We start from the raw sequence: 18831 nt of genomic DNA, 5'->3' as shown, positions 1-18831 counted from the left end.
TGAATCACAGAAGAGAGAAACCGCGCTTATTAACGCATCTGCCTAATTATTTTGATGCTGGACTGTAAATAGCTAGGTTTTGCCATCGATTAAATTATTATTTGCTAAGCCTGTGTGTCCATTTACACTCTTAAGCGGTTTTGAACCATCCCAAGTTCACAAGCATGGAAATTAAAGCCTTGTCGCTGGAATAATTTGCGCCATAAAAAGCCAGGATGAATAGTTGTGTGTTGCTGGACCGTCCTCTCTCTACAGAAACATAAAATCGCTGGTTGTTATAGAGGGATTTTCTTATACAGTTGAGTTCCCTTGCAGCCTCCAAGCAAATGATTGATGAGATTAACGAAGACGGGATGGTCGCGGTGATCTCCATCAGTTTATCAGCGTCTTTCCGCCCGGGAGAACAAAGTCAAATGCAAAAACAAGAGAGACCTCCAGCAAACAGGTTAATGATCAGCTCCGAAAATGCGGCGTTGGCTTTGTCCCGCGCCCGAGCGGCACCGCTTAATTCACGAACGCCGAGCTGTGATTTGCATCCGTGAAACCCTGCGTGTTTCGTCTAAATTTCTCCTTTTTAAATATAAATCTGGATTTGGGAGGATTCATGCGTGGAATTCTTGGCCGCAGCAAACGTTTTACCTTTCAGCGAGGTCTTGGAGCGTAAACACAAACCTGGTTGTCGTCTTGCTAATTTGTTTTTATTTTTTAATTATGTTTTCTTTTCTTCCTCGGAGAATTGAAACCGGCCATGTGGAGCCTTTGGATTTGCTTCTGCTTTTATCCGAGAGCAACAGAAGTGACTTATTAACCCACCAAAATGCCTCTAAAATGCAAGCTCAGAGAACAAGGAGAAAATTGGGACGTCATCCCCAGCTGTTCAAGGCACCGGTGGCTTCTCAGCTTCAATATGAATTACAGGTGGTTTCTTTTAAGGTTATTTTTCATTTCCTGGGTCATCAAAAGGAATTCTATGAGATGTGATGGGGTTACAATGGCCACGTGGTTTCGCTGGCACAGACCCTGAATTCTCGAGTTAAACCCCCTTGTTTTTGGGAAGGATTCAGCTGATTGCTGAATGTTGCGTCCTGTAAATCAAAAGCTTTTATTGGAGGCCGGGATGGCTCTTGTGAGCACATTAACCCGTCAAATTCAACTGAAGAAGTTTACCTGTTGGCAGGACAAGCTGTAACGCTCTGCCCTGCTGGTTGTATCTTGTCAACGCTCCCAATACAGCCCACGGAACCCATAACAATTTCAATTTCTGATACATGTCCCTGGAGACCAGGAGTTAAGTTAATCCCTAATGGGCATTTGCTCCGTTGAAGCGGTGACTCTGGTCGTGCAGATTTCCTTTAGGGAAGTGATTTGTGTGTTCAGAACTCAGAAAAGCACCACTTCGCCTCTCAAATGTTAATTATTGGATTTTTTTAAATGATTTTTGCAAATGGACTGCTCCATCTGGTCTCACACAATGCGTGAGCCTTTCCCGGCCAGCACAGTGTGGCTCTCACCGAAGGGTCGTGATGGCATCTCTTAAAAACCTGCCGTGTTTTTGCACCGGGAGTTCAATGCGATCATATTTAGCGTTAATAAGGAGGATTTTGGCGCAGGGATCGGGAGAAGATTCGTCATTCCCACCAGATTTGAGGGCAGCGGCAGAACCGTCTCTCACAACATCCTCATCGGCAAGATCAAGAAGTGCAGGTTGGATGGACGCACGGTGAGATGGATCATGGAACTGGTTGGACAGCAGAGCTCAGAGGGTGTGGTCAACAGCGCAGAGTCTGCTTGGAGGCCTATGGTTCGTGGGGTTCCCCAAAGGTCACTATTAGGTCCATCCTTCTTCAACCTCTTCATCAATGATCTGGATGAGGACACTGGGTGCGCCCTCAGCCAGTTTGCTGATGATGCCAAACTGGGAGGACAAGCTGTGCTGCCATCCTGACACCTGGACAGGCTGGACTGGGCAGAGAAGAACCTGGTGAAGTTCAACAAGGGCCAGTGTAGGGTCCTGCACCTGGGGAGGAACAACCCCAGCACCATTACAGGTTGGGGTTGAGCTGCTGGAAAGCAGCTCTGCAGAGAAGGACCTGGGAGTTGTGGTCAACAACAGGATGACCATGACCCAACAATGTGCCCTTGTGGCCAAGAGGCCAGTGGGACATGCGGTGCGTTACGAAGGGTGTGAGCAGCAGGTCGGGGAGGTGAATCCTCCCCTTCTGCTCTGCCCTGGTGAGGCCACATCTGGAGTTCTGGGTCCAGTTCTGGGCTCCCCGGTTGAAGAAGGACAAGGAATTACTGGAGAGAGTCCAGGGAGGGACACAAAGATGCTGAGGGGTCTGGAGCATCTTTGTGATGAGGAGACTGAGAGAGCTGGGGCTGTTGAGCTGGAGAAGAGAAGCTGAGAGGGATGTGATCAATGATCAGTATCTCAGGGTGGGTGTCAGAGGATGGAGCAGACTCTGTGCAGTGGTGCCCAATGCCAGGGTGAGGGGCAACAGGCACAGAGTGAAACACAGGAGGCTCCATCTGAACATGAGGGGAAACTTCTTTGCTGGGAGGTGCCAGAACCTGGCTCAGGCTGCCCAGAGCGGGTGTGGAGTCTCCTTCTCTGGGACATTCAAACCCGCCTGGACCCACCTGTGTGATCTGCTCTGGTGACCCTGTGTGATCTGCTCTGTGACCCTGCTTTAGCAGGTGGTTTGGACTGGATGATCTCCAGAGGTCCCTTCAACCCCAGCGATCCTGTGAACACCTCTACTAACCATCAAGAGCACCTCTAATAACCATCTTTAATGGTTATTAAACATCCCTAGTCTCTAATAACCACCAAAAGCACCTTGAATAACCACCAGGAGCATCTCTTGTAACCTAATGCATCTGATACCAATGCATCCACGTATCCGTCGTTAACAAGATCAGTAACGATGTTGAACCAGCCTCTTGTGCCGATGCAAATTGGGATGAGTCAGTTGGGTCAGTGTGGTGAAAAATGCTGGGGTGAAGATGGAGCATTAAATTAATGAATTAAATTAATTGAATTTAAGAATTAAACTTCCTCAGGGCCCGGAGAAGAAGGGTAAGAATTGGTCCGAAACGGTTGATGCCGAGGAAATTTGGCGTGAAATGGTTTTCTTTGGTCACCTGTCAGACAAAGCCATGAGAGGGACCTTGTAGACTACGTGTGCGCAGGAGTTCAGCCAAATCCTCCCATTGCTTTTGCTCTACATATCTTAAATTTTGCTTTGACAGTGTCCTATATGGCAAGTAATGAATGATGTTTCTGTTGTATTGGGATGGAGAAGCATGTTCATGGCTTTTCCAGCTCTTTGTGGCCTGAACGAGTGTTGTGACTTTCAAATATCATTTTATCCCTGCTCAGAAGTTCCTGTTTCTTTCCCCTCAAACTCTGAACATCTAATTGAAACTTGGGTGTTTTTATATGTAATTTCTTCAAGGAAACGTCTGTAGTTCCGATCTGGGGATTATTGGTCCCACTGATTTCACCCGGGGACGGCAACTCGGGAACATTTTCCACACTTTGCTGTTTGCAACGCAAACACGCGGCTTCTGAAATTGTGATAACGCGTCTATTTAAACCAGCAAACCGCGGCTGCTTTGCGGTCACTTGGAGGGATTTGAAAGCAGGAAATCTTTTCTGCTTGTTTACTATATAAACAACACAATTATTAATTAAAAAAACCTATTCAAAATCCGTTTCCTTTTGGAAGCGCGAGGTTGTTTTTTGGGTGGTAGGGGCATAAAAAGAGGTGTTTAGTTTTCAGAGGCGGTTTTTGTTCCTTGTGTTTGTTTCTTGGGGGAAGTCACATTGTTCGGGCTCCAATTTAACCATTTCCATAGTAACCAGCTCCGGCTGAACCAGGATTAAGATTTCAATAAGGAACAAGCAGCAGGGACACAGAAGCTCCAGCTTTTAAAAATCATGGGTTTTTATACAATTACGACAAGGGTTGCTACGAGCGAATGGATTCCAAACAGCTTTTGAGAGTATCGATGGATCTCGGATACTGTCGATGCTTTAATGATGTTTTTATATTCAGAGCCTTTTGCTGTAAAATGTTATGAGGAGATCCTTTATTTTTGGGTACTTAGAGAATGGAAACGACTTGTTTTAAGCCTTGTTTTATCGCTGAGGGAAACCTTCGGCTTCATGGTGACGTTTTGCGACTTGGCTTTGTGCGTCCTGGCGTTAAACGCCTTGAAACAGCAGCTGCCGTGCCAGCTTTCAAGGACATCGGTGCTTCAATCCGAGGCAAACAAGGAGTGAAAAGCACCGGGACGTGCCACGCTCGGACCAAAGCGCCGTAACTCTGACCGCCACGTATCCTTCAGTACGAGAAATACCAAAGAAAACGTGGATATAACCACCAAAGATGAATACTCGTTACCTGGATGAAGTTATTTCCTTGTTGTGTTCAGAAAATTGGATTTTATGACCTGGGAGTGTCCCGGTTGTTGGAGATGTTAGAAGTCTGGTGTTTTTCGTTGCACGGGCTCTCGGCAGCCGGTAAATGGGAATAGGAACAGCTCAACTCAAGAGATCCAACTTGCTTTTATTCCAGCACTGACCTCGTTTTAACTCCTCCAAAAGAGACAGTTATTTGTGCCAAAGAAGCACTTGACTGGGTAACGTGACCATCCCCTGAGCCTTAAGTGAAAGATAAGGAGATCGTTAGTATGCTGCTCAATCCCCAAGGAAAATGAGTCGATATTAGGGAAGAGGAGAAGCCGTCGGGTGGTTTTGTTGACTTTTAGGGGTTGCCAGGGGATGGCTGGGTTGTATTTAATACAAACATACAGGGGCGACTTAATCGCCTGGGGGATTCAAAAGCTGGGCAGGAATAAAACAGTCAAAAGGCAAATTGGGAAATTTAGGCAGATATCAAAAGGTGGCAATTCGGTTCTTGTATTTTTGGGAATTTTGGAAGGTTTTTAAAAGATGGTGGAGAAAAAAGAAGGAGAGGAGAAGAGGAGGGGAGAGAAGAAGAGAAGAGGAGGAGAGAGAAGAGAAGAGGAGGAGAGAGAAGAGAAGAGGAGAGGAAGAAGAGAAGAGGAGAGGAAGAAGAGAAGAGGAGAGGAAGAGGAGAAGAAGAAGAGAATAGAAGAGGAGGAGGAGAAGAGAAGAGGAGGAGGAGAAGAGAAGAGGAGGAGGAGAAGAGAAGAGGAGGAGGAGAAGAGAAGAGGAGGAGGAGAAGAGAAGAGGAGGAGGAGAAGAGAAGAGGAGGAGGAGAAGAGGAGAACGGAAGAGGAGAAGAAGAGGAGAACGGAAGAGGAGAAGAAGAAGAGAAGAGGAGGAGAAGAAGAGAAGAGAAGAGGAGGAGAAGAAGAGAAGAGAAGAGGAGGAGAAGAAGAGAAGAGGAGGAGAACGGAAGAGGAGAAGAGGAGGAGAAGAAGAGGAGGAGAAGAAGAGAAGAGGAGGAGAAGAAGAGGAGAACGGAAGAGGAGAAGAGGAGGAGAAGAAGAGGAGAACGGAAGAGGAGAAGAGGAGAACGGAAGAGGAGAAGAAGAAGAGGAGAAGAAGAGAACGGAAGAGGAGAAGAAGAAGAGAAGGAAACAAATATAGGCTTACATTTATAAAGTATTTGGGAAGGAGTTAAGTGACAAACCAGCGTCATGTGGGAATGATGAGCTGCTTGCCAGACCAACAGTGATGAGAGGCTATCAGACATTTAGCAAAAACACTTAAAATCAGCACTTGTAGGTAATTTGCACCTAGGAAGCCAAAAATAATCAGCTGAAGAGATTGTTGACCTGCTGCGTTTTGATTTAAAGCTTTTCTGAATTCTGCATAAATTGCAAAGGGCTGGAAAAGCGCTACTAAAACACCACTATTTAAAAACAAAGGCAAAAGGGGGGTAACGTGGGTGAAGTCAGTTTGGCCACCGTAGGTGTGAAGCGGGATGGTGAAAAAGCCTCATTTGCAATGCTTGTAATGAGGAGTAAGAAAAAGCGAGTGTCATTTTTGTCGCGTAAATTTGATTTATTGAAAGGTTAATATTGCTTAAAAATTACAGCTCTGACCTGGGTAACCCATAGCTTAGTAGCTGTCAATGAGGAATTGTTGTGTTTTGGGGCCTCTACACCCGATGATTTCCCTTAGTCGTTTGGAGGCATTTTAAAAAGTGAGTGGGAATAGGGGAAAAGAAGCCACGTTAATGTGGTGGTTTATCAAAGAAGAAAGAAGATCATTATAACATGATGAAGCCCTGGAGAAAGGCGAATGTTCCTCCAGATGTTGCGTTCCCTGCAGGAGATGCCTCTTGTGGGTCACCAAGACCTGCTCTGCATGCAGAGAAACACACGATGGGTCGAAGAGTTTGCTTTATTGCAGGTAAATTCCTTTGTAATTAATATACGAAGTTCATCTTCCGCCACTGCGTTCCTCTCTGCTGATTTTCCAGGCTTACGTCCCCCTTGGTGATACCACCCACCTCAAGACTAGGAAAGGGTAGAACACAAAAATGGGTGTTTTCCCCAAAATGCTGGAGCAGCCTGATATTTCGCAATGGGAGGTCAATAAAATCCTGTTGTTCTTTAGCAGGCAAATAAAGCTTCTGCCTGGACCATGGGTGGTGGAAAGAGATGGGCTCATCTCCCCAGTAATGACCCAGAAGTTGTCTTCTCTGCCCTCTTGCTACGTGTCGATCGTCAACTGTGCTTACAAAGAACCCTTTTTACAACATTGTCACTGTCCATTTCTCAGTGTTGAACTGTCAGATGTTCTCCCTGCCTGGTGCTGGCCAGGAGGACAGCAAACTATTGATGCAATTAATTTACGCCATTAATGCTGAGCAGGGAATCATAGAATGGGTTGGGTTGGAGGGACCTTCCCAGCTCCCCCAGTGCCACCCCTGCCATGAGCAGGGACATCTTCTTTCCAACCCAACTACTCTGTGATTTTATGATCCACCACCTCACTGGGCAAGTATTTTAACATCATTTTTACAGGTCCCTTTGCATCTTTTACATCCCAGGTTTGCAGGAGCTGGCTTCTGAACCTTTCAGACATCATCAGGAGCGCAAGCTGTTTAGTTATTTCACGCCAAGCTTGTTACAGGCCTTGCAGGGAGGTGGCCGACACCCTTCTGGGAACAACCTTATGCAAATCTGAGATTTATGCCTTGAACAAGCAGTGGATTCAATTCTTTTCATCTCAAACCTCTCTGTGAAGAGCAGGAGGCCACGGAGCAGAAGTCTTTGTGTAGGTAGCTACAAGCCAAGCGTTGCGATGTCTGTGAATTAAAGTAGGTAGGAAGCTACAAGCAAGGAAGCTTTTTCCTATTGGGAACTTCTCTTTGGAGCGTCTCTTTCCAGAGACTGAAGGATGGGAATGACTTTTGTGGGCAGTTGATGAATGGTCTTGTAGACTCATGTGTGTCTCCAACTTTACGTCTTACAGCGAATAATAAACACCTCGCCACGGGGCGCCTCGAAAAGAGGAATCGCTCGGGCGAAAGTGGAACGGCAAGAAGGTTATTTTCGGCTCCTTTTTAAGGTTTGAAATGAAGTCGAACCGAAAAATAGTGAGAGTCGGATTGTTGTTGCTGTGCACCTGTGGGATGTGACCACCAGCGAGCATCAAACTCTTGAAGGATGAGCCGGTAATTAGGGCAAGTGCTGTTTTGGGGAGCAATATTAGTACTTCCTGTGTTAGGAAACAGAAGATTGTGACACAGTTGTTCAACAGAAATACTCAGAGAGGATGTTGAAGGGACAGATCTTAAGACAGAAATTCAGAGTGCAACAGAGAGCCTCAAGACGTCGTCACTGTGTCAAAGCCCCGAGGGACGGGATAAATGCGGAGAGAGATGGGGCAGTGGTAAAACGCGGAGCTGTGAGAGAAGTTGCGTGTTCGAGAGGCCGTCTCATATCAATTAACGATTGCGGTAACGGGATCTGCTGTTCAATGACTCTACAGGATCCTCTCCACAGCTCCGCATCTCACCCGGGCTTTCAGGTTCTGCAGCGGCAGGAGCGGCTGGAGAGGGACGTTCCTCCTCCTCCCTGGCCAGAAAGACGTTGGTCACAAACCCCATCGCTTCTCTTTGCAAGGGCACTTGGTCACCGCTTCTGCGCTGAGCAAAATATCAAGGGAACGTTATTCCCCACCTTTTTGTCTACTTATTAATGGCTCTCAACACCGCCATCTCTGTTCTGCTCAGGTATTCCCCACGGAATTTGGCTGTATGATTTCAGACTGACGTGAATTTTGAATGTAATTTTAGGGTATGCACCTGGAGAGTGCAGGGGATGCAGGTAAAGCTTGCAGAGATGAGGTTCTCATGGACATGGGTTATTGACAGTGTTAACCATTGGACTCAATGATTTGAGGGTCTTTTCCAACCAAAACAATCCTATAATGCTACAATTTCTCTATCACTACCCAAAGCGACAGGCATTGCCAACCCATGGGCTGCGTCTTTGGTGCTCACAGAGGAGAAATAATCGAAGGGGGAATAAAGATCGAGCTGCTGTGAGCTCCGAATGGGTCCTTTCCATCTCCTGCTGTTGTTCACGGTCTCTAAGGCCTCAGACACCTTAATCGCCTCTTTCTGGTGGAGCAATTGGAAATTCAACTTTCTTACACAGCAGGAAACCCCAGAATTTTGGGTGAGGAAGCATGGAAAGCAGAAGCGGAATCTTCTCCACCGTGTGCCCCGCTCACTGCTCCGGCGTGAAACCACCCAGAAACGCTTCGAATCGCCGCAATTTCTATCTATATGTGTCGTTTAGAAACCCGTGACGCTCCCTCCAGCAGAATCTGGACTAAAGCCGCTCTTATCTTACAATTCTGCTATTTTCAGCTTGCGTGAAGTGGAGCGGCACAGGAAACCCTCGCGGTAAGCGCTGGGTAGGGAGCGTGTAAGGGGGAAGGCAGCACAGATACAATAAAGCCCTCAGCAATGGGAAGAGGAGCAGTGATCCTCTGCCACATCCATCAAATTTAGCTTTAGGAACCCCTTTTTTTTCGGGAGAGCCGTTGATGAGCAGCCTCTTCGCAGAGGTTTGTGGCCTCGTTGCCTTTGTCACCTCTGCTCCGCGTCCGGGGTTTTTTGTCGCTCACAAAACCAAAATCTTGTTTATGGGCCGTTATTTTTGCAAAGAGGGAACCAGCCTGAATATTTTTGCTTGCTGGGGGCTGATCTTAGAAATCCATTTCAGACCTCGCTGTCCCACTCACCGCCCGGTGGATCCTGATTAGCGATGGGTGACGGCAGGGGATGTCATTTAAAGGACATTTTTGTCCGTGGTGAACAGGTTGGAGATGGTGACCATCGTCATGATGCTGTTTTCCGTTCTGCTAAAGTACAGGAGAATCATAGAATCATTTCAGTTGGAAGAGACCCTCAGGATCATCGAGTCCAACCATAACCCAACCTGACCTGATCTATGACAAGGTGACCCAACTAATAGATGAGGGAAAGGCTGTGGATGTTGTGCACTTAGGCTTCAGTAAAGCCTTTGACACCGTATCCCACAGCATTCTCCTGGAGAAGCTGCAGCTCATGGCCTAGATGGTGTATCTGCGATGGATAAAGAACCAGCTGGAGAGCCGGGCTCAAAGAGCTGTGGTGAAAGGGACAAATCCAGTCATGAGTGGTGTCCCCAGGGCTCAGTATTGGGGCCAGTTCTGTTTAATGTCTTTATCAATGGTCTGGATGAGGGGATTGAGTGCACCCGTGGTAAATCTGGAGATGACACCAACTTGGGTGGAGTGTTGGAGCTCAAGAGTGGGAAGGCTGTATAGAGGGATCTGGACCAGTTGGATCAATGTGCTGAAGCCAATTGTCTGAGGTTCACCAAGGCCAAGTCTTGGGTCACCTTGCACTTGGGTCACAAGAACCTCATGAATGCTGCAGGTTGGGGAAATGGGGCTGGAAAAGGACCTGTAGGTGTTGGTGACAGCGGCTGAAGATGAGCCAGTGTGTGCCAAGGTCGCCAGAAGGCCAAGAGCATCCTGGCTTGTGCCAGGAATAGTGTGGCCAGCAGGCCCAAGGAAGTGATTGTGCCACTCTACTCGGTACTGGGGAGACCAAACAGTGAATCTTGTGTTCAGTTTTGGGCCTTTCACACCAAGAAAGGCCTTGAGGTGCTGGAGCGAGTTGAGAGAAGGGAACGGAGCTGGTGAGGGGCTGGAGCACAAGTGTGATGGGAGCGGCTGAGGGACCTGGGGGGTTCAGCTGGAGAACAGGAGCTGAGGGGAGACAGGGACACAAAGAAACGGCCTCAAGTTGCACCAGGGGAGGTTGAGGTTGGATCTGGGAACAATTTCTTCCCCAAAGGGCTGTGGGGCATTGGAACAGGCTGCCCAGGGCAGTGCTGGAGTCACCATCCCTGGAGGGCTGGACAGACGGACATGAGGTTCTCAGGGACATGGGGCAGGGACAGGGGTGGGTTATGGTTGGACTTGATGATTTGAGGGGCTTTTCCAACCAAAAGGACTCTGTGATTCTAGGAAACCGGGTCCACCTTTTTGAAACACGCTGTACATCCCAGTGGCTTTTCCACCTTGGGGTGTGGCGAGCAGGAACACAGAGGTTTCCAAGCTACCTGAATTTTGGAAAGGAAAGGGATAACCCATCCCTTTTGCAGCACGCTGGCTTGGTGCAGGTTCCCACACTGTTCTCATTTGTCCTCACAGCCACAAGTGCTGCCTCATTCTCTCCAGCACACCCTGGGGAGGGAATGGGATGTGGAATGGGATGTGGAATGGGATGTGGAATGGGATGTGCTGGTGGAGAGCAGCTCATCGCAGCACCCAGTGAACCCTGCAATGGGATCTGGGGGCGGATCTGCTGGAAAGCAGCTTTGCAGAAAAGGAGCTGTGAGTTGTGGTCAACACAGGGTGACCATGAGTCACCAATGTGTCCTTGTGGCCAAGAGGCCAATGGGACCTGGGGGACATGAGGAAGAGTGTGAGCAGCAGGCTGAGGGAGGTGATCGTCCCCCTCTGCTCTGCCCTGGTGGGGCCACATCTGGAGTTCTGCGTATAACCCTCCTGGATGAAATTCTACCAAGAATGAGGGGGAATGGGGGCTCTACCAGCTTAAAGTATGAAGAGGTTAAAGGGATGAGAAGGGACTTCAGAGTGCAGGAAGGTGCTTCCCACAATTGAAATAACATAAAGGGTGTTGAAATGTGGCGTAGCATGAAGCTCACCCAGGTTACACAGCCCAACTCGCGGTGTTTATTGAACAAAAAACATCTGTGCAAGTATCGCAAGGTCTTAAAAACAAATACCGGGAAAAGACCCTCGAAATACAGACTTAAAATTGCAAACAGGGAGGTGAAACTGAACTAAAGGAAAGAGATTGAAGTGCTGGAGTGGGTCCAGAGAAGAGCAACAAGACTGGGGAAGGGACTTGAGCACAAGACCCATGGGGAGATGCTGAGGGAGCTGGGCTTGTTCAGTCTGGAGCAGAGGAGGCTTAGAGCTGAGCTCAGCACTCTCTAGAACGACCTGAAGGGCAGTTCTAGCCAGGGGGGATTGGGCTCTTCTCCCAGGCAGTCAGCAATAGGACAAGGGGGCAGGGGCTTCAACTCTGCCAGGGGAAATTGAGGCTGGAGATGAGAAAGCAATTCTGTGCAGAGAGAGTGGTCAGCATTGGAATGGCTGCCCAGGGAGGTGCTGGACTCACCGGCCCTGGAGGTTTTTAAACTGAGATTGGCCATGGCACTGAGTGCCATGATCTGGTCAATGGACTGGAGTTGGACCAAGGCTTGGACTGGATGAGCTCTGAGGTCTCTTCCAACCCAGTCCCTTCTGTGATTCTGTAAATATCGTTTTTAGGAACAGTTTTCTTTCTAAATATATCTATTTTTAATGATATTCTTCTATTTTCTAAAACGATGGGACCGTTTTTCTTGCCCTTTGCTCAGGAGCTGGACCTGAACAACTGCGGTGGCGGTCGAGCCCAAACCAGAGCTGGCTCATCTCCCTGTTTGCACGTCATCTAATTTTTAACCCAGGTCGCAGGATAGAGTTTGAAAGTCTGTATAGTCGAGACGATAAGTAAGCTGTTGAGCCAAGGAAACCTTTCCAGCCCTTTCAGAGGCTGGGATTAATTTAGTTGGTATATAATTTTGAAGCTAATTAGATGCTTGAACTCTCCAGCAAAGCTTTTAGCAGAGCAAGCGACTCATTGAAGTGATTTCTGATTGGAAAGTGATGTTGGTCGTGTTCTGGTTATAACCAATTTTTCCTTGTGAGAGATATAAACCTATTTCAGGGTTAAAACAAAAAGACTTCGAACAGGCTGACCCAGAGGGTTTAATCTCTTTGAATTGGGAGGAATGGGCTGTAACCTTTGTGGTGCCATGAAAAGATACGTATTGAAAATAGTTTATGTGGTCTCCGAGGTGTTCTTGTGGAAAGCAGATGAATTTTGGCACAACAGCCCCTGTGTGTTTGTGGGACGGAGAATCGTAGCCAGATATTACAAATAAAGTGTATTTATTATCAGGTAACTTGGGTGATAACCCTGGAATTGGCCACATTTAAGGAAATAAAGACTTAACCCGTTGTCTGGTGGAGCTGCTGTATTTTCCTTTTCACTTGGAGGATGAGGAAGGAGTTAATTAGAAGAGCAACAGCTTCTGACGAAGTTGTTCATTCATTGCATCAGCTATAAGAATATACTCTATAAAATAAGGGTAGATTTGGATTCTTCGCATACTTTGTTCAGCGGTTGAATGAAATGAGTTAATCAATATAAAACCAACCCAACCCCTTTCCGGCTCGTTATTGTGAACGCGCGATACCTGCGCCTGGCTGGATAATTAATATAATTGGTAACCCGACTATTAAGCTGTTGGTACCAGTGTCTGGACGATGCAAAATGAGCCTCTTCACAACACCGTGACACCCCGGTCAAGAGAAATGGGTTTATGGTCCCACACGGTGTTTCTGGAGCTGAATTGAGACCCTTTCGTTGCGCTGGTTGTGGTTTGGTTTCTACCAACTTGTTTCACAACCTGTTAAAACACCCGAAATCCTTACTTAGGAGAAAATAAAGGGACCTGTGCAGTGGTTTTTAAGCTCTGGTATTGATTGCAACTCGCCGTTTGCTCTCAGGGTTGATGCTGTTACCAGTAATAACGATATCGGCGCACAAGCAGAATCCTAAAGGGAGAAGAAAGGCAAACAGGCTTAATTTTAAGGTGTTGTCATTTAAAAATAATTTCAAAGCGTGTGGTGCTGTTTGTCCTGTGCCCTTGGGGCGGGGGGTTCTGGGGTCATTTCCAATGCCTGACAGGTAAAATTCTCCTTTCAGAATAAGGACAGCGGCGAACGGGAGAACAAGCAGCCTAGAGAAGATGACGAGGAGGAGACCGTCAAGCACAAGTAATTGCTTATTTATTCCCACTTGCCTCTCGCGTGTGTGTGTGTCAGGTTCCAGTATAAGTTGGGGAACGACCTATTAGAGAGCAGAGTAGGGGAAAGGAACCTCGGGGTCCTGGGGACAGCAGGGTGAGCATGAGCCAGCACTGGGCCCTTGTGGCCAGGAAGCCAATGGTACCTGGGGTGGGTTAGAAGGGGGTGGTCAGTAGGTCAGAGAGGTTCTCCTGCCCCTCTGCTCTGCCCTGGGGAGACCACACCTGGAATATTGTGTCCAGTTGTGGCCCCTCAGCTCCAGAAGGACAGGGAACTGCTGGAGAGAGTCCAGCGCAGCCACCAAGATGCTGAAGGGAGTGGAGCATCTCCCGTGTGAGGAAAGGCTGAGGGAGCTGGGGCTCTGGAGCTGGAGAAGAGGAGACTGAGGGGGGACTCATTCCTGGGGATCAATATGGAAAGGGGCAGTGTCAGGAGGATGGAGCCAGGCTCTTCTGGGTGACACCCAGTGACAGGACAAGGGGCAATGGGTGCAAACTGGAACACAGGAGGTTCCACTGCAAGAGGAGAAGCAACTTGTTGGGGGTGAGGGTGTCAGAGCCTGGCCCAGGCTGCCCAGGGAGGTTGTGGAGTCTCCTTCTCTGCAGACATTCAAACCCGCCTGGACCCCTTCCTGTGGAACCTCAGCTGGGTGTTCCTGCTCCGGGGGGATTGCACTGGGTGAGCTTTCCAGGTCCCTTTAACCCCTGACACTTTGGGATTCTGTGATTCTGTATTGTTCAGGCGCTCCTCTCCTGTTTGCTAATTAGGATCTTTCCTTGTCCTCTACCATGCAATTTATATTTTTTATTATTTTAGTGTGAATTTGATCTCATGGCGTAAATGATCAGAGAGGGTGGAATAAAGGGGAGGAGCCTGAGGCCAATTTTCCAGGGCTACCAAGGGGAAATTGGTGCCGTCAGGAGCATTTATCCCCCCTTGAGTTCAGCAGCCTTTGCGGCATCTCCTTCCCCTTCACGTGTGTCGTGTTAAGCACGGATTGTTATTTTACTTGATTTTCCGTGCACGTGGCTGTGTAACCGCGTCCCACCGCTGGTCGCCCGTGTCGCTGGAAAATGTGAGCGCAGCTCTAACCGAGGCGAGAGCGTCGCTCCCGGCAGGACCGGCTGACGCCGCGCTCGGTTTCCTGCCGGTAAAAACACCGTCAGGTCTCCTTTGGTGACGACAGGGGGTAAAATTGGGTTTGAAGACGCAGGACGTGAGCTTTTCTTGTGGTTTCACGGGCTAGAAAGCTCCTCGGTGGGAGATGCTGCTGCAAATAAGCATGTGTGATCTGCTGAGAAAGTGGAGCAAAACGCTCGCTGCTTCTCGGGATTAACTACCAACCTAAAATTCAGCCATTCTTTTGACCATCCTGCCTGGATTTGGGGCCGAAAGTGGCTTTTGAGAACTGCCACCGAAGCTGAATTGTCTCTGTAGGTGCTGGAAAAGACACCGAGGTGTGGGGTGAAAGCTGAAACGGGAGCTTGAGATCTTGGAAATGAGGATGAATAATGGATAAATGGCTCTTGCTTTGCAGCCCTGCCACTTGATACTCGATAGGGGGTGATGGTTTTGAGCTAAAGGAGGGGAGGTTTAGATTATTAATAGATAGAAGGAAGGAATTTTGGATGCTGGGGGTGGCCTGGGGTGTCTCCAGGAGTGGGAGGACAGGCTGAGAATTGGGGTGTTCAGCTGGAGGAGAGAAACTCCGGGGAGACCTTAGTGCGGCCTTTCTGGGCTTAAAAGGGGCCCATAAGAAAGATGGGGACAGAGTTTTGAGCAGGACCTGTTGTGACAGGACAAGGGGTGATGGTTTAAACTAAAGGAGGGAGATTCAGGCCGGACATGAGGAAGGAATTGTTGCCCTGAGGGTGGTGAGAGCCTGGCCCAGGTACCCAGAGAGGTGGTGGCTGAACCATCCCTGGAGACATCCCAGGCCAGGCTGGACGGGTCTGAGCAACCTGAGCTGGTGAAGATGTCCCTGTCATGGCAGGGGTGGGATCTTAGTGATCTTTAAGGTCTTTTCAACCCAAAATATTCTGTTATTCATGATTCCGATACGCTGTGCGGCGAGGTGAGCATCCCTTGACCGCAGTGATGTACTCCTGCTCCCAAACTGGAATTCTGAATCACTTTTGTTTCTACCCTGACTGTGTCAGGCTGGGTTTGCTGCTCTTTAACCCAGCGGTGGGAGCGTATTGGAGGTGACGTGGTTTCACACCGGGCTTTATCGTCACTACCGTTGGGTTGCCAAATCACTTTTTCCATGAGCCGCTTGTTCATCCTGTGGCAGGTTCAGCAAAAAACCCCTTTTCCTTACCTGTGGGTGATGCCCCTGAAACTTCACCGAGGTTTCTATGTCAAGAGCAAAGGTGTTGAGTAGGAACCCCCGTCCCCTGCAAGATCCAATGATGCATAAAACTCCTCGCAAACGTGGGCACAGGCTCCTGAGATACCCGGTGATTCCTTTGGGGAAGCAACTTTTGGGGCAAAATTTTGCTTTCCGGATGGATTTTCCTGCAGGATTCTGTAGCTCTTTGTCTATGCAGACACAGCGTGTTTTATCGGCATCCGAACGTGACTTTGCAAGGCAAATTAAACCACGATCCGCTCTGCGGGCAGCGTTTGAATCCCAAATTTGCCTGAGATGATTCTTACCTTTCGCTTTACTTGTTCGATGTTTGTTGCTGTGTGTTTTTCGCTGTGTGTTTTTTGATGTGTTTTTAACAAGATGTGAAGGGGTGATGAGCTGATAACTCCATTTTGGTTTAGATTTCGATTTCCCAACAGCGTAGCTGAGCTTTCTCCACCCTTTCCAAAGGGAACTGCTGGGCACTAAAGGTGCCAAAAGGTGAACTGATACAATTTACCCTCAATTTGGTTAACGAAGGCTCCTGGTGATTGAAACCCTTCCATGCAAACCTCCCCCACAACAAGTGTCTCGGTGGCTGTGCTGCTTTCTCAAGCTGAAAACCACCACGAGCACAACGCGAGGAGGGGAAATCTGGTGCTTCAATGAATAATCCCGTGGCTCAACGCAGGTTTTAGGTGCAACAACGGCCCCAAAAAGCCCCCACAGCTCCTCCAGCCCTGCAGCTGAACCTCCTGCCCCAGAACATCCTAAATATTCTATAGAAGCACCGTGTGCTGCCTTTACTAACAACTTCTTGCTGCCTATGTGTCGACACGCTTGGTGGCGGCTTCCTGTTGGTTTTATTTCTGAGCGACTCAAATCTCCCCACCCCCCTTTCAATTTTTGATATATTTTCTCTCAATTTTTGGTTCCTTGTTGTTTCTCAAGCTCCCGCAGCAGAAACAAGCGCTGGCGAAGCCCTCTGTGAAAACCCCGAGACACTCACAGCCATTTCAGCTGTGATCTGAGCTCCCAGGGGAGTTTAGGGCTGTAATTGCAAAGAGCTCGGCTTATATGGTTTCATTTCTATTTGTAACCACTTAGGCTTAGTCCACTACCCAGGAAACACCTCCTGGTGCAGCCTTTGCAAGGAACAGGGTGTGGATGGACTTTGGCCTTTCCGCCTGGTTCCTGGGGGGAAAAACAGTCTATGTTAGGACTTGGGGATCTGTAAGGTGCTGCTTAAAGCCAGGCCTGGCTTGAGCCTGGCTTTGCCACCCCAAAGGCAGCCAGAGAGGTGTCGAGGTTTAAATTTGGGCTGCAGTTCTGCAAGCAGAACTCATCAAGGATGTTAAAAGTGTAAATAAAAATCTAAGGTAGGGCTTGAAGAGGGAAGGGGGGAATAAAAAGCTTTGACTGAACTAGAAGTGAAACTTCAGCGAGCTGCTGTTAATCAGCTGCCGGTGTTTTGACACTTAGTCATCCTTTAAAATTGCAGTTCCGTGCCGTGCAGAGATGAATTTTGGGGAGGAACCGGGGGAGGCGGGTTGGGAAATGGAGAATGTTGTCACGGGGCCGGGCAAAACCGCTTCGTAGTTTGTAATCTCTGCACAAAACCACGCAGAGGCAAAGAGTCTGCTCGGCGTTGGCTGGAGCTGGGCAGGGCAGCCGGGGCTGGAGCGACGGCGACCACTGCGCGACATGGCACCAGATGTGTTTGATCGGTGTCTGCGTGGATGGACCCCACGTCTCCAGGGGACGCTGACATTGACAACCAGTGACAGGACAAGGGGCAATGGGTGCAAACTGGAACACAGGAGGTTCCACTGCAAGAGGAGAAGCAACTTGTTGGGGGTGAGGGTGTCAGAGCCTGGCCCAGGCTGCCCAGGGAGGTTGTGGAGTCTCCTTCTCTGCAGACATTCAAACCCGCCTGGACCCCTTCCTGTGGAACCTCAGCTGGGTGTTCCTGCTCCGGGGGGATTGCACTGGGTGAGCTCTCCAGGGCCCTTCAACCCCTGACACTCCAGGATTCTGTGTGACACACCAAGTGTGTCCCCTCCGCTGGGGGTTGGCAGGGGCAAGGCTGTAACATCGCACCTTTTGCTGGGTGCTGGAGGAGGAACAGGAGCTGAGGTGGGTGAATTGGAATCGTAGAATCATAGAATTGTTTTGGTTGGAAAAGCCCCTCAAGATCATGGAGTCCAACCACAACCCACCTCAGCAATGCCCCCTGTCCTGAGAACCTCATGTCCGTCTGTCCAACCCTCCAGGGATGGTGACTCCAGCACTGCCCTGGGCAGCCTGTTCCAATGCCCCACAGCCCTTTGGGGAAGAAATTGTTCCCAGATCCAACCTCAACCTCCCCTGGCGCAACTTGAGGCCGTTTCTTTGTGTCCCTGTCTCCCCTCAGCTCCTGTTCTCCAGCTGAACCCCCCAGGTCCCTCAGCCGCTCCCATCACACTTGTGCTCCAGCCCCTCACCAGCTCCGTTCCCTTCTCTCAACTCGCTCCAGCACCTCAAGGCCTTTCTTGGCATGAGGGGCTCAAAACTGACCCCTCTGGTTGGTGCTGTCCCCATCTCATGCTGGAGGAGACACCTGGGAGAAGATCTGCTTTCACAGGGAAGGCCCCATGGAGCTCCAGGTGTTCCAAAGCCCAGCTGTATCCTCCTGTTGATGTGTTCAATGGGTACCCAGTGACCTGTCTTTCCAGCTGTAACCAAACTGCGGCATTTTGGGTGTGGATTTTTGGGTGCTGAGACCTCTGTGTGACCCGCTCTGACCATCATCCAACCCATCTGACCGGTGGGAGAGCTCTTGGTGCGGTGTGGGGGGTCAAGGCTGCACGTCACCCTGAGCTTTCCTGGAGCTTTGTTCACACACCTTGTGCTGAGACAGCGGATCTGAACCTGGTTCTTGAAGCGCAGAGCTGCAGCAAAGTCCTGCTTGGCCCTGCTTTGAGGCTACCTAAGAAGATTTTGAGGTCCTGTGGCCATCCACATGCTACCCAGGTACCTTCAGGGCCTCTTTTTGGCTTGAGGCTAAAGGTGGCAGGTGGTTTCTGACCCACCACCAGCTGAAGAA

At 49.1% G+C, this 18831-nt stretch overlaps 1 protein-coding gene across 2 annotated transcripts in view; it reads left to right on the top strand.

Moving 5' to 3' along the window:
• The window catches only part of CCDC12 (coiled-coil domain containing 12), a 50455-nt gene that overhangs the window by 17891 nt on the left and 13733 nt on the right, over positions 1 to 18831 (top strand). The window contains exons 1-2 of one of the 2 annotated variants that reach the window (XM_071805440.1): positions 6083 to 6352; positions 13296 to 13366. In XM_071805440.1, the coding sequence (XP_071661541.1) occupies positions 6242 to 6352; positions 13296 to 13366 (182 nt within the window). In that variant the 5' untranslated portion in view covers positions 6083 to 6241. Of the gene's footprint in view, positions 1 to 6082; positions 6353 to 13295; positions 13367 to 18831 lie in introns of those variants that run through there. The other variant, XM_065831467.2, reaches the window with a different exon arrangement.

Source organism: Patagioenas fasciata, chromosome 2 (genome assembly GCF_037038585.1).
Source record: "Patagioenas fasciata isolate bPatFas1 chromosome 2, bPatFas1.hap1, whole genome shotgun sequence".
Classification (NCBI taxonomy): Eukaryota; Metazoa; Chordata; class Aves; order Columbiformes; family Columbidae; genus Patagioenas; species Patagioenas fasciata.
Note: the sequence above shows the minus strand (reverse complement) of the source record. Positions and strands in the feature narration are given on the sequence as shown.